The sequence below is a fragment of the Vipera ursinii genome, assembly GCF_947247035.1.
Source record: "Vipera ursinii genome assembly, chromosome: 2".
Taxonomy (NCBI): Eukaryota; Metazoa; Chordata; class Lepidosauria; order Squamata; family Viperidae; genus Vipera; species Vipera ursinii.
This window is the reverse complement of record NC_139513.1, coordinates 188,068,943-188,084,869: the sequence shown is the minus strand read 5'-3', so window position 1 is coordinate 188,084,869 and position 15,927 is coordinate 188,068,943. Positions and strand designations below refer to the sequence as shown.

Below are 15,927 nucleotides of genomic sequence, written 5' to 3'. Positions count from 1 at the left end.
GAAGTGAAGTGGGCCTTAGAAAAGCTGAGCAACAACAAAGCTAGTGGAGGTGACAGTATTCCAGCTGAGCTATTCAAAATCTTAAAAGACAATGCAGTAAAAGTGCTACACTCAATTTGCCAGCAAATTTGGAAAACTCAACAGTGGCCACAGGATTGGAAAAGATCAGTTTACATTCCAATTCCTAAGAAAGGCAGTGCCAAAGAATGTTCAAACTATCGCACCATTGCACTCATTTCTCATGCTAGTAAAGTCATGCTTAAAATCCTACAAGCTAGACTTCAGCAGTATGTGGATCGAGAACTACCAGAAGTGCAGGCAGGATTTCGAAGAGGCAGAGGAACTAGAGATCAAATTGCCAACATACGCTGGATCATGGAGAAAGCTAGGGAGTTCCAGAAAAACATCTACTTCTGCTTCATTGACTATGCTAAAGCCTTTGATTGTGTGGATCATAACAAACTGTGGCAAGTTCTTAAAGAGATGGGAGTACCAGACCATCTTATTGGTCTCTTGAGAAACCTATATGCGGGTCAAGAAGCAACAGTGAGAACTGGACACGGAACCACTGATTGGTTCAAAATTGGGAAAGGAGTCCGGCAAGGCTGTATACTGTCGCCCTGCCTATTTAACTTATATGCAGAGCACATCATGAGAAAGGCAGGGCTAGATGAATCAAAAGTTGGAATTAAGATTGCCGGAAGAAATATCAACAACCTAAGATACGCAGATGATACCACTCTAATGGCAGAAAGTGAAGAAGAACTAAAGAGCCTCTTGTTGCAGGTGAAGAAGGAGAGTGCAAAACTTGGGTTGAAACTTAACATTAAGAAAACCAAGATCATGGCATCTGGCCCTCTCAATTCCTGGCAAATAGATGGGGAAGAAATGGAGGTAGTGACAGATTTTATTTTCCTGGGCTCCAAGATCACTGCAGATGGGGACTGTAGCCAAGAAATTAAAAGACGCTTGCTCCTGGGGAGGAAAGCCATGGCAAATCTAGACAGCACACTAAAAAGCAGAGACATCACCCTGTCAACAAAAGTGCGTATAGTCAAGGCTATGGTCTTTCCAGTTGCAATGTATGGTAGTGAAAGTTGGACCATAAGAAAGGCTGAGCGCCAAAGAATTGAGGCCTTTGAACTGTGGTGCTGGAGAAGACTCCTGCGAGTCCCTTGGACTGCAAGGCGATCAAACCGGTCAGTCCTAGAGGAGATCAATCCTGACTGCTCTTTAGAAGGCCAGATCCTGAAGCTAAAACTCAAGTACTTTGGCCACCTAATGAGAAGGAAGGACTCCCTGGAGAAGAGCCTAATGCTGGGGAAGATCGAGGGCAATAGAAGAAGGGGACGACAGAGAATGAGGTGGCTGGATGGAGTCACTGAAGCAGTAGGCGTGAGCTTAAATGGACTCCAGAAGATGGTAGAGGACAGGAAGGCCTGGAGGAATGTTGTCCATAGGGTCGCGATGGGTCGGACACGACTTCGCAGCTAACAACAACAACAACAGGACTGACTTGTTTGATCGCCTTACAGTCCAAGGGACTCGCAGGAGTCTTCTCCGGCACCATAGTTCAAAGACCTCAATTCTTTGGTGCTCAGCCTTTCTTATGGTCCAACTTTCACTGCCATACATTGCAACTGGGAAAATCATAGCCCTGACTATACGCACTTTTGTTGACAGGGTGATGGTGATGTCTCTACTTTTTAGTGTGCTGTCTAGATTTGCCACTGCTTTCCTCCCGAGGAGCAAGCGTCTTTTAGTTTCTCGGCTACAGTCCCCATCTGCAGTGATCTTGGAGCCCAGGAAAATAAAATCTGTCACTACCTCCATTTCTTCCCCATCTATTTGCCAGGAATTGAGAGGGCCGGATGCCATGATCTTGGTTTTCTTAATGTTCAGTTTCAAGCCAACTTTTGCACTCTCCTTCTTCACCCACAACAAGAGGCTCTTTAGTTCCTCTTCACTTTCTGCCATTAGAGTGGTATCATCTGCATATCTTAGGTTGTTAATATTTCTTAATTCCAACTTTTGATTCATCTAGCCCTGCCTTTCTCATTATCTACTCTGCATATAAGTTAAATAGGCAGGGCGACAGTATACAGCCTTGCCGGACTCCTTTCCCAATTTTGAACCAATCAGTGGTTCCGTGTCCAGTTCTCACTGTTGCTTCTTGACCCGCATATAGGTTTCTCAAGAGACAAATAAGATGGTCTGGTACTCCCATCTCTTTAAGAACTTGCCACAGTTTGTTGTGATCCACACAATGAAAGGTTTTAGCATAGTCAATGAAGCAGAAGTAGATGTTTTTCTGGAACTCCCTAGCTTTCTCCATGATCCAGCGTATGTTGGCAATTTGATATCTAGTTCCTCTGCCTCTTCGAAATCCTGCCTGTACTTCTGGTAGTTCTCGATCCACATACTGCTGGAGTCTAGCTTGTAGGATTTTAAGCATAACTTTACTAGCATGTGAAATGAGTGCAATGGTGTGATAGTTTGAACATTCTTTGGCACTGCCTTTCTTTGGAATTGGAATGTACACTGATCTTTTCCAATCCTGTGGCCACTGTTGAGTTTTCCAAATTTGCTGGCAAATTGAGTGTAGCACTTTTACTGCATCATCTTTTAAGATTTTTAATAGCTCAGCTGGAATACTGTCACCTCCACTAGCTTTGTTGTTGCTCAGTTTTTCTAAGGCCCACTTCACTTCACATTCTAGGATGTCTGGCTCGAGGTCAGTGACCACCTCATCGTGGTTATCAGGGACGTTAAGCTCATTCTTGTATAGTTCTGTGTAATTTTGCCATCTCTTCTGAATCTCTTCTGCCTCTGTTAGGTCCCTGCCATTTTGGTCCTTTATCATGCCCATTTTTGCATGAAACGTTCCCTTCATCTCTCCAATGTTCTTGAAGAGATCTCTGGTCCTCTCTATTCTCTTGTTTTCTTCTATTTTTTTCCACTGTTCATTTAAGAAGGCATTCTTATCTCTTCTAGCTATTCTCTGGAATTCTGCATTCAATTGGGCGTATCTTTCTTTTTCTCCTTTGCCTTTTGCTTCCCTCCTTTCCTCATCTATTTGCAAATCTTCCTCAGACAGCCATTTTGCTTTCTTGCATTTCTTTTTCTTTGGGATGCTTTTAGTTGCTACCTCTTGTACAACGTTGCCAACCTCTGTCCATAGTTCTTCAGGCACTCTGTCTATCAGATCTATTTCCTTAAATCTATTTGTCACCTCTACTGTATATTCAACAGGGATATGATTTAATTCATACCTGAGTGGCCTAGTGCTTTCCCCTACTTTCTTCAGTTTAAGCCTAAACTTTGCAACGAGAAGCTCATGGTCTGAGCCACAGTCAGCTCCTGGTCTTGTTTTTGCTGACTGTATAGAGCTTCTCCATCTTTGGCTGCAGAGCACATAGTCAATCTGATTTCTTTGTTGACCGTCTGGTGATGTCTATGTGTAGAGCCGTCTCTTGGGTTGTTGGAAAAGAGTGTTTGCTATGGCCATCATATTCTATTGACAAAATTTTGTCAGCCTGTGTGCCCTGCTTCATTTTGTACTCCAAGGCCAAACTTGCCTGTTCCAATTATCTTTTGGCTTCCAACTTTAGAATTCCAATCCCCCATGATGATAAGGATATCATTTTTTGGTGTTAGTTCTATAAGGTGCTGTAGGGCTTCATAGAACCGGTCAATTTCATCTTCTTTAGCACCAGTGGTTGGGGCATAGACTTGGACTACTGTGATATTGAATGGTTTGCCTTGGATTTGAACTGAGATCATTCTTTCATTTTGGGGATTGTATCCCAGTATTGCTTTCCCTACTCTTTTATTGACTATGAAGACTACTCCATTTCTTCTGAGGGATTCTTGCCCGCAGTAGTATACCTGATGGTCATCTTTATTAAATTCACCCATTCCTGTCCATTGTAGTTCGTTGATTCCTAAGATGTCGATGTTCAGTCTTGTCATCTCTTGTTTGACCACGTCCAGCTTTCCTTGATTCATGGATCTTACTTTCCAGGTTCCTATGGAGAAAAAATCTTTACAGCATCGACTTTCCTTTCACCACCAGATACATCCACAGCTGAGCGTCCTTTCGGCTTTGGCTCAGTTGCTTCATTCTGGCGCTACTAGTACTAGCCCTCTGCTCTTCCCCAGTAGCATATTGGACACCTTCTGACCTGAGTGGCTCATCTTCCAGCATCATATCTTATTGCCTTTTGGTACTGTCCATGGGGTTTTCATGGCAGATACTGGAGTGGGTTGCCATTTCCTTTTCCAGTGGATCACGTTTTGTCAGAACTCTCTGCTATGACCTGTCTGTCTTGGGTGGCCCTGCACGGCATAGCTCATAGCTTCACTGAATTACGCAAGCCCCTTCGCCACGACAAGGCAGTAATCCATAAAGGGGATACATCCCCTACCCCCTAGCAAAGACAAAAATATGAAAAAGAATAACGTAGAAGAGGTATGAAAAAGGGGTAGCTATATTGGGAAGGAGAGAAAATTAAAGCTATTTGTTGAATGGTTGGCAGAAAAATAACGATTTGGAATAAACCTGTGCATGCCTGCTCTCTACAGAAATGTGAAAAAGCAAGAATGTTCCATGTAAAGATTTTTTTAACATATGTGGATATATCAATATTTTATCTTTATTCAAACTATGTATAAAGATAAAGGTGATGTAACTGAACAAAAGAACTATGAAAAATTGACTTTTCAATCATCTTTTCAAGAAAAATAATTACAGACATATCATTTCCTTCTGTGGAAAAAGTAGGTACCCCCTTTGATCTAATATCTAGCATTGTCCCCTTTGGCAGAAAAAAAACTTCAAAATTTTTTTTATAATTGTCTACCAGTTTCTATGTCAACTGAGAGAAATTTGTTCCTACTTTTGTTCCAGAATTTTTATACCTATGCAAATTAAAGGGATTTCTTACAGGCATAGCCCATTTCATATTACCCTGCAGTATCTCAATGGGATTTAGATCTGGGGTTTGTCTTGGCCATTCGAAAACTTTTCATTGTAGGGGTTTTTAAAGTCATTCCTTAGTGGATTTACAGGAATATTTAGGGTAATTGTGGTGTTGCAAAGTCCTCTTTTAGTTGAGCTTCAATCTTCTGCCAAATTATATCGTACTATCCTCAAGTATCCTCTTTTACAATGAAGAATTCATATTGGAATCTATGGTGGTGATTTGCTCAGGCCCTGATACAGCAAAGCAACCTCAAACCATAACATTTCCATCGCCATGTTTTACATTTGGTATCAGGTTCTTCTGGTGAAATGCTGTCTTTTGTTTTCCCAAATGTGTCTTCTGGGGCTCTAGCCAAAGACTATCTGCCTTGTCTGTCCAGAGCACATTGTTTAGAAATCCTGGTCTTTACCTAGATAATCATGAGCAAACTTTAGCGTTGCCTTAATGTTTTTTCTGGACAGCAAAAGTTTTTCCCCTACCATAACCCCCATGTAGATCTACGTTCTAATAGTAGACTCAAACATTTTGACAGTAGTAATGAGAGCTTCCTGTAAGTCACATGATGAAGTTCTGGAGTTCCCAGAAACCTTTTTTCAGCACTTTATAAATCCCTTTCATCTATAACTATCTGAAGATGGTAAATGTATGTCCTTCAACAACACAGAGCAAATTGAACTAAATACCTGAGTTTTCAATAAGACAGGTTCCTCCCGGATCCTCTCTAATAATGTTCTGATTATTTGTACCTGATGTGGTATACCTTATTCTTATTTTAGGTATTTGAGATGATGATAAATGTAGGAACGTATTTACTTTTTTCATTTGAGAAATTTGTATTTATGCTTATTTAAATTACACAATGGATTACAAAATGTATATGGTGCATGATACCTTTACCAATATTGTTGAAACAAAAAGTTAAAGAGTAGTTAATTTTTCACATGAAAATATGATTACTCTCAAGACTTCTTGTGAATTCTAGATTATTTATTATGAAATCCTGCCATAGACTACAGAATAATCCATTGAAGGAGGAAATAGAATGCAATTTGCTAGCTCTATTCCATCTTTTTACTTGCACATTAGACAGATTGAATGGAGGTAGAATGAAGCTTCTACCGCAACTTCTAGCATTTGTAAAGGGAGGATTAGAAAAATGTGGGTATTCATTGAAGACGTTTGTATTTTCCTGTTTCTTTTTCAGCAACTTACTTGTATTATTTGCTACCTTTGTTTACAATAATGTAATGCTTACATTATTATTTACAATAGTATTCTCCGTTTGGTGAACACAATCCAAATATTCTTCCTAAGTTATTTTGGAGAAAACTTGATTTTGTAGTGAATACAATACATGCAGTTTGTTTTAAGGTTATTGATAGTTTATTTTTCCTTTTATAATAGATACTGTTTTGGAATCTGCTTTGACAAATTAAAATATGCATATTCCATTTTCCCCTCTCTTCCTTTCTTTTTATAGGAATAGTTGTTGTGGATGAATTGCACATGTTAGGAGATTCTCACAGAGGATATTTATTAGAACTTCTGCTGGCAAAGATTTGTTTTTTGACTAAAAGAATAAAGAACAAGTACGTAGTATGAAAAATCATGATTTCTTTACTATTTGATCTTTTAAAACAAGCAGATTTGGGACTTAAGGATTTAGTTAAAATGTTAAATAATTTGCCTGACAACCATAAACACTTTTTAATGACCACTTCTAATTAGACTTAATTTGGAATGGCTGTCTAAATCATTTGTTTAGATATACTCTTAATGTGCTTAACATGAGTTCTGGGAAAGCTGTTGTCCCTAATACATTTTATTTATTATTTGAAGGATTGTTTGAATCTCACTTAGAATGAATCTTCACTTTATATAAATAAGTATTCAGTAAATTAAAATTCACTTTTTATTTATACATATACCCCAGTATAACCTTGGTGTATGTTCTACCTAGTGATAATTGGGCAATTCTGTTTAGCTTGTGAGATTAGCCAGGTAGTAACAACTGCTGAAGCCAATGACAAAATATTGTATACAGGTAGTCCTCATTTAGTGACCACAATCACCACCCGCTTTCCTTTGTTAACTGAGATCCTCCATCTCTTTCTACCAATAGTATAGCCAGTTTGACTTTTGTGTACTTTGTCTGGTGATGTCCATATTGCTTTGGTTGTTTGAAGACAATTAGAAATGAAGAGATTGACAGAAGCTGATAAGTCATTCTCCTGCTTCATTGCAGTTTTCTAGGCTATGCAATCCAATTAAACCTTCTTCCTTGCTGTTTCTAACTTTGGCATTCTAGTCTCCAACCATAAGCAACATGTCTTTCCTGCATTTTTGTTGATTTCAAATTTAACTTGATTATAAAACTCATAAACTTTCTCTTCTTTTCAGTCAGTTTTGTTGGAGCATAAACCTGGATAATTGTCATATTAGGGGGTTCTCTGTGAAGTCTAATTGATGTTATTTGTTCACTGATTGCATTACAACCAAGTACTGCTCTTTCTAGATCCTTCCTGATAATGAAAACTACATCATTCCTTTGTTTTTTATGTCTTGAGTAATAAACAGCATGATTGACTGAAAATGTCCAATTCCAGTCTTTCCAATTTGTTTACACTTAAAATACCAATATTTTGTCAGGTTACACCATATCGAGCCTTTCCATCTTTATGCTTCTTACAATATGTTCCATGTTCCCACCGTAGTTCTATCTTTGCAGCTTCAGATTTTCTTTTCTTGCATGGCAACATCAGCAACTGAAGGGCTTTAATCTAGCTACCTCATAACATCATTAGTACTCTAATCTTAGCTCTTCCTCAGTAGCTTATCATCCAATAATATATTGTTAATTGCTTTATCTTATCTACTCAAGTAGTTTTCTTGGTAAACTAGAAGTGTGGTATACCACAAATGACTTCGCCATTGTCATGAAAATGATCTTCCGCTTCCAGCATCTTTCTTTATCACTGCTGCCCAATATACAGTAGAAGTCTGCTTGCTTTAGCTGTTAGCATACAATCCTAGTGTTCTTTGCAAAGCCCTCCTAGGAAACCTCTCCACCACAGCAAGAACTTGTGGTAGGGGAAGTAACCCTCTAATGCAGCCTTGCTAAACAAAATGTTTTGTTCTCTCTTACATCAGGGTTAGGGAGGGGATGCCAAATGAGTTATACTGTGGAAGTTGTGTAATGGTAAAGGAAACTGCTAAATTACTAAGTAGGCTAGTAGAAAGCTTTTGGGAGAAGTTTAAGACTTCAAGTTTTGCACCCTATGGTCACTCTACTTAGGGCTACCTTTGAAGATCACTCAAAAGTTACAATCTATCCAGAGCACATTAGTGCAGGCAGTTTCTTCCATGTTACACTGCTGCTCCACAAGTTGCATTGGTATTCATTGGGCTTCTGAGTACTATCTATACAGCTCCTTGTAATAGGAGCTAAGATGTTTTCAGAATCAACTCTCCATGATAGTTTCTGCCCATTATGCCCGACAGATTGGGCATTGCTCCCAGCCCTCTCTATTAACTGGTGCCAGGAAGCATTCTGTCTGTTATAATGTGTGTGCCCTCTGGAACACCATGCCCTCTGAGATTTGCAGGGCCATTACCCTGGAAGCATTTCTAAGTCCTTGAAGAGTTCTTGAAGTTAGGCAATTGTGTCAGTATGTTAGTATTCTTTGTGGTTGAGTTGGGCTTGTTCCTGGACAATATTACTTTATTAGTAGTTGCTGATTTTGTTTTTTAGCCCAGTGTGCGCTAACCAGTGTTATAATTGCAGGATAGGCAGAAATATAAATTGACATAATACATAAATCCAGCTCTACTATCCGTGCTCCCCTATCAATAGGAAGTAATAATTGTTGACAGACACAGAATTCATTTCATAAAACTATTGACCATCATATCAGTGTGATTTAATATGTTAATAAATTCTATAAATAAATATGCAGTGGAATCAGTTTTCAAAATTCAAAATAGGTTTGTTTATTCCTGCAGACAAATCATGGAAGAGACATTTTGTAATAAAATACAGATTGTAGGAATGAGTGCCACCCTTCCTAATTTGGATCTTCTGGCTTCCTGGCTAAATGCAGAACTGTACCACACAGACTTCCGTCCAGTACCCCTTCTGGAACAAGTAAAAATTGGCAATAAGATTTATGACTCTTCAAATGCAGTTGTGAGAGAAATTCAACCTGTACTGAATATTAAGGTATTTGCCCATACTGAAAATTAGTTTGATGCAATATTACTTTTTAATATAAAATTATGGCAACATTTTATGTATATTAATATTCCTATACTATTATAAAAAAAGTTCTGGTTTCATCTGAATATTTGTCTTCAAAATTCTTTGTATCATTATATGTATTTGTATTTATTTTTTTACTCTCACAAGTCCCACATGTATGTATGGTAAAAATAACCTTTTATGTTTTTCACATTTCCAATACTGACTAAAAATACTTTTATACACCTTAGATAATTTCTCTGGTGTCATATGCCAACAGCACATTATTTTGTAAAATTCCTCTCTTAAATAATGTCACAATGTGAATTTCAGTCCTTTTAATGTTCTTTCCCATTGGTCTGTTCATATCTACATATTACTGTATACAGTAGTACCGTATATGGCATACTATATATACTCATAGGATCGTCATTTCTATTACTTACTAACAGCTTCCTCATGACAGTGGAGAAATTGGCAGGAAGTATAAACTTAATCATACCAGCTTCCTGGAAGCAAAGTCCCCCCATTTGTAGAATCTCCCCAATCCCCTCTTTGCTCACACTGTGCTGCCACTTGCACATTACTGTGTATCTTTCTTGACCCATACTGAATCTCCTTGCATGTGCAGCATCTCTCTCACATCCCCATGCACCCAACCCATATCACACTCCATGTACTCTCTAACACAGACATGCACCCTTCCTGCTCTGCCCCACACCCCTCCACATCCTTTCCACCCCACACAGCCCCCCTGTATATCTTCCCTGTCCCGCACAGCAACTCATGGACCTCCATACAGCTTCCTAACCTGCGCAGTACCTCCCACACAGGTTGGGAGGGTGTGCAGGGTAGAGTGTGTGGATAAGGAAGTATACGCTCGGGGCTGCATGAGAAGCACCATGTGAGTCAGAAGGTTTTCAGGGAGCTGCAAGCAAGGTGCACCAGGGATTACAGAGGGCATTTGGGGTGTGCAAGATAGGTAAGAAAATATCTCAAACTATTTTGATAAATTGTCTATAATCAATATTCTTAACCATTTTATCATGCACTCTTTAACTTGTTCTTCGGCTTCAAATATCAGCAAATATATTTATCATTTGTAAACAAATCAGTTTCACATTTTGTTTTATGTTTTTCAATTACAATTATTTTTAATCTATATTAAATCTTTTTCTTAATTTTAGATATATATGAAAACCATTGACAACTAACTCCAGCTGTAGTGATTTGTTCTTTGACTTCATCTTCAGTTCTACATGGTCCTGTATTAGCAAATCTTGATATGTTAACTGTTTGTCCTTGCTCGCTGTTTCTTTTCTATAAAATGCTTCTTGTGCTGAAATCAGTAAAGACATTTTTGGACACAGCCTGGTTTTATATCTATTCCATATTCTTAGTATGGCACTCCTAACATGATTTACTTTAACTTTCTACATTTTCTTTAACTTTCTTGTATGTTAAAAAGCAAAACCATCCAAATCTCAGCTTGTGTTCTTCTAATTATAACATTCTTTTACTTCTCAAGAGCACCCCCAAACATCAGACTGCGAAATACAATTTACAAATACAACTCAGGCAATCCTAATCCTCTTTCTTTTTTGTCTTAAAGAATTTTATATTTAAACCTTCCATTTTATTTCCATAGCCCTAATATGTAATTGTCACTTTCTACAATTGTTTAGGGAGATGAGGACCATGTGGTGACTCTGTGTTATGAGACAGTTCAGGATGGACATTCAGTTCTTGTATTTTGTCCAACAAAGAATTGGTGTGAGAAATTAGCAGACATCATTGCCAGGGAATTCTGCAGTATTCAACAAAAGAGTAAGTCAAGAGTAAGGGATAGAAGAAGAGAAGGGAGTTGGAGAGAAAGCATAAGGTTTTAAGGCTGTTTTCCTTTCTGAAGATCTTCAAAAGATGTCAACCCTTTCACCTGTTACGCTGTGCCAGGAAGGGATAGAAAAGTTGTTGATTCAGTTAAAGCAGTCTCCTTCTGGCTTGGACAGTGTGCTTCAGCGGACCATCAAGTGGGGAGTTGCTTTTCACCATGCAGGTACACTTTTTGTTATCATGCTTATCAATAGGTGTGAAATTTCTAGCATGTTGTGACCATGTAAAGATGGAGAAGAATATGTCTAAAACACATTGGGTTTGATCTGTAGGCCTTAAACTGGTGATGATTGGAAATAAAACTAGTGGTAAAAATTTCAGATAAACTCCTGTTCAGGTAGAAGAAGGAAATGAGGTAGTAATTATGCTGAGATTATGAAGACACTAAATGTTGACATAAATTGTGGCCATTGTGGTCTATACAATGAAAATATGGAGATAAAGTAAGAGATGAACTAAAATATGATGGGAAGATTCTTATGATTACTGTAGAATAGAACAGTTGAAGAAACAGACATTTAAATAGCACAGAAGTAACGGAAATTGAGCAAGAATTGCCTTGCATGTTAAAAATTTTCATGTTGAAGAGAAATCCCAGGTAATGAACTTGGTAGCACTGTCAAGAGGATCAGGATTAAATTAACCAGAACTAATAAAAGTATCAGCACTGGTGACTTTTTTTTTTTAATTCCACCTGGTCTTCACGAGATGACTACTTCCCAGGCAGGGAACCAACATCTCAGCAGAATCACATGAGTTTTGGCCTGTACACAATAAGCAATTCAGAAAATTGTAGGAATTGTAAGCAGGAAGGAGCATGTAATATTGGAATTGTCAATATTAACAGAAATTGTTGTACATGTATGGTATCTACCTTGAAACTATACACTTTAATAAAGTCAGTAGGATTCCATGAAGTCAGAGTTGTTCGTAAAAGGAAGAAAAAATAGATGGCTACAAAAAAGGAGAGATAATTAAGGTACAAAAGGATATCCTAAAAAGAAAAAATGGAGGATGGCAAAAGCTAATGTGGTTAGAAAAATCATTAAGTGAATATCTACAAATTGAAAAGAACACATTAAAAAAAGGAAAGAGGGGCATGTCACTAAAGTACATAGAAGTAATTCTGAAAGTATAGAAGGTATCAGAAAAGCTAAACCTCACAAGGAGTTGAGGTTAGTGATGGATGTTAAGAACAACACACATTTTTCAAGTAAGTTTGAAATTAAAGGCAGGAAGGACTTTTACAGATAGGGGGTTCAAATTCTGTTTTTATGTAACTTTTATAAGACCAAATGTTGGGCATCTCCAACAGTGTAACAAACTTTTACACTTACATTTGCCCCAAACATTTCCTGATTAGGAAAATTCAGTGTGCTTAATTTCAGTAAAGGTTTGCATGTTTTGATTTTCATCTAAGTTGTTATAAGCAGCTTTTAGTCTGGGTTTTGTGCTTTTTAAAATATCCTGTATTGTGGGCTTTTGACTGTAATAGTGAACAGAACTATTTCATTGTGGATGCCATGAGACACCATTGCTCAGTTAGCAGTGGTACAAAGGAACGTCTTTTTTGTTTTAGAATGATCTCACGATCAAGAGCAGGGAGAATATTTTTGTTTGTTTTCTCTACCAGCATTGTTAATTCCTTTAACTTTTAATTGAAAAGTTTAATTATTATTTTTACCATTTTATTGTAAACTAATTGAAATTTTTAATGAAAATGAAAAATGCCACCTATATATTAAACTTATAAAGCATATTTATCTTAAAACTATTTTTCAGGTTTGACATTTGATGAACGGGATATAATTGAAGTAGCTTTCCGTCAAGGTGTCCTGCGAGTTTTAATAGCAACTTCCACACTTTCTTCGGGGGTAAATCTGCCTGCACGTCGGGTAATTATCCGAACTCCTGTATTTGGTAGCAGACTGTTGGATATCTTGACATACAAACAAATGGCTGGAAGAGCTGGAAGGAAAGGAGTAGATACTATAGGTAAATGCATTTAGAGCCCTTTATCTGTTTTATGTTTGTAACTAGAACAACATGAATCTTATCATACTTTAAAGTCCAAAACTTTAAAGTTTTGGTAAATTATTTTCTTCCACATACTTAGTCATTTTCTCCCATGGAGTTTCTTCTTTAATTATTTTTTTTATTGCTTCATTTTTAAATTGTAAACAGTCTTTTTCATCTACTAAATTGTTTATCAGTTTTTTCTCCTGTTTTTTTAAGTTTATAAGCTAACCATCTTCCTGGTTTATTTGCATTTTGAAAGAAGGTTTGCTTTGCCCTTTTAATTTTCTGTGCCAGTTTTTCTGCTTCTATTAAATTTAGTTTATGTTTTATTATTTCCACTTGTCTTTTAAATATTTTCTTTTTTCTGGATTCCTTTCCACACTATTTTTAGAGGATTATGATTGTCCAAGTACCTAATTCTATTTCAATTTCCTGCATATTAACCCTTCAGTCAGGCGTCATCCAAATCATATCAATTCTGGACCAAGGTTTATTAGAATAAAATGTATATTGTGATATTCCTGGGTTTGTTTCTTTCCAAATATCTTCTACACCAATTTCCTCTATCATGTTGAAAAAAGTCTTAGGTAATCTTTTTCTTCCTTGTTTCCCTGATTTACTGCTTTTATAGTCTAATGTTCTGTTTACTTACTGCATTGAAATTCCCAATTAAGCATATATTTTGATATTCCATTTCTACTATTTTTCTGTGAAAGTTTTCATAAAATTCTTCTTGTCTGTTATTTGGTGTATATATTGCTATCAAAAGTATCTGTTTTTGATTTAAAATATTTCTACCATTAATATTCTTCCTTCTTCATCTGCATAAATCATTTTGGAATCTATTGTCTCTTTAACATATATAACTACTCTTTTTTTGTTGAGCTGATGTGTAATAAAGTTTTCCAAGTTTTGGATTTTCCAATAATTTATGATGATGTTTTTTTGTGTGTGTCTCTTGCAAACATATCAATGTTTAATTTCTGTAGTTGTTTGAAAATTCTTTTTCTTTTTGATGGGGAATTCAAGCCATTTATATTCACTGAAAAAAATCCATTTTCCTTCTCCATTTTAATTTATTTATATTTAGGTCTTGTTGATCTTGTAATCCTCTACTCTCTTACTGTTCCCTCACCTTCTTGATTCATCTCTTTTTCTTCTTCCACTTGTGTAGTTGTTTCCTCTATTGTTTGTTCTTTCTTTTTCTGGCTTCTTCCATCCTCTTGTTGATATTGTGTTCTTTCTCCCAGAAATGCTCTATACCTTTCATCAAAATCCTTTACCTTCCACACTGAATCCAATCGATATCTTTTATTATTCCAATTGATTAGAATCCCTTCTGGCATCAGCCATCTAAAATTTACTCCTTTTGCAATCAGCTTTGTAGTCAAGAAATGATATTGTCTTCAAGTATCCCTTATTCTCTTGGGAATCTGTTTCAGCACTACTATTTCTTTATATTGTAATGAGTAATTTCTGACTCTTCTTAATATCTCATCCCTTGTTTTCTTCATAAATCTTACCTGGACTTCTCTGGGCAATTTGTGTTTCCTCACGTAACTTGAGTTCATTCTAAATATTTCATCCACTTCTTGCTGCATCTCCAATCTTTCAATTTTTAGGGCCTCTGATAATAGATTAATAATCACTTCTGCTATATCTTCCTCTTTATGTTTTGGTATGTTCTGGAGTCTCAGGTAGTGTACAGCTTTCCACAGCAGTGACTCCTCCTTCTAAGTTTTGATTTGCTTGTTCTAATCTTTCATTCTCTGTCATTAGTGCTTCAATTTTTTCTCCAGTATCTTCTGATTGATCTTCCACCTTCTGAATTCTTTGTTCATTTTTAAGAATCATTTGTTGGTGAACCTCAAATTGTTTCTTTATATCAAGCATTTGCTCATTTAGCTTATCAAGATTGCTTTTTGTTTCTTGGTGATTCTTCTGCATCATTTCTTGCATTAGTTGTAAAGTTGCATGCATCTCTTTTTGGAGATTGTTTGCCTTCTCTCATTGTAACATTGCTTCAATAGATCCCTGACTTGCTGGACTTGATATTCCAGAAGACAGTGCAAAAGCAGAATTTTTTGTAAATTTTTTAATAAAGTTTTTTATTATTTTTTTTAACCTCTACATACATATATTAGTTTTTCAAACAGTGTGCGATCTGGATTCATAAAATGCTAATACATAATCGAGTCTGGTTCTCTCTTCTAACCATTTGTAGAATAAATTCCAGCTTTGGTAATATTTTGTTTCTTCTTTATCTTTCAGTCTCATAGTTAATCTGTCCAACTCTGCGCATTCCAATATCTTTTTTATTACCTCTTCTTCTGAAGGTATTTGTTCATTTCTCCAACATTGTGCATAGCTTATTTTTGCTGCAGTTACAATATGTAAAACCAGGTATAAATTTTGCTTATTAATCTTTTCTGGTACTATACCTAATAAAAAAAATTCAGGATTAAATACTACATGTTCTCCTAATATTTTTTCTAGCCAAGCATGTATTTTTTTCATGGCAAGCCTTTACCTTGTCTCATGTCCACCAGATATGATAATATGTACCTAAGTTACGTTTACATTTCCAACATTTACCTGATACATTTTTAAACATTTTTGCTAATCTAGCTGGAGGTAAGTGCCATCTATAAAACATTTTATACAAATTTTCTTTATATGCAGTTGACATTGTCAATTTATGATTTCTCTCCCACAATTTTTGCCATTTTTCTAATTCTATATTATAACCAAAGTTTTCCGCCCACCTTATCATTGTCCCTTTAATTTTTTCAC

The 15,927-nt window shown here is 36.6% G+C and overlaps 1 protein-coding gene across 1 annotated transcript in view; it reads left to right on the top strand.

The window, feature by feature from the left end:
- Positions 1-15,927, top strand: part of POLQ (DNA polymerase theta) — a gene marked incomplete at its 5' end in the record, with an annotated part of 84,263 nt that overhangs the window by 6,913 nt on the left and 61,423 nt on the right. The window contains 5 exon segments of the mRNA XM_083353467.1: positions 6,466-6,574; positions 8,988-9,204; positions 10,908-11,049; positions 11,132-11,278; positions 12,898-13,110. Coding sequence (XP_083209593.1) covers positions 6,466-6,574; positions 8,988-9,204; positions 10,908-11,049; positions 11,132-11,278; positions 12,898-13,110 — 828 coding nt within the window.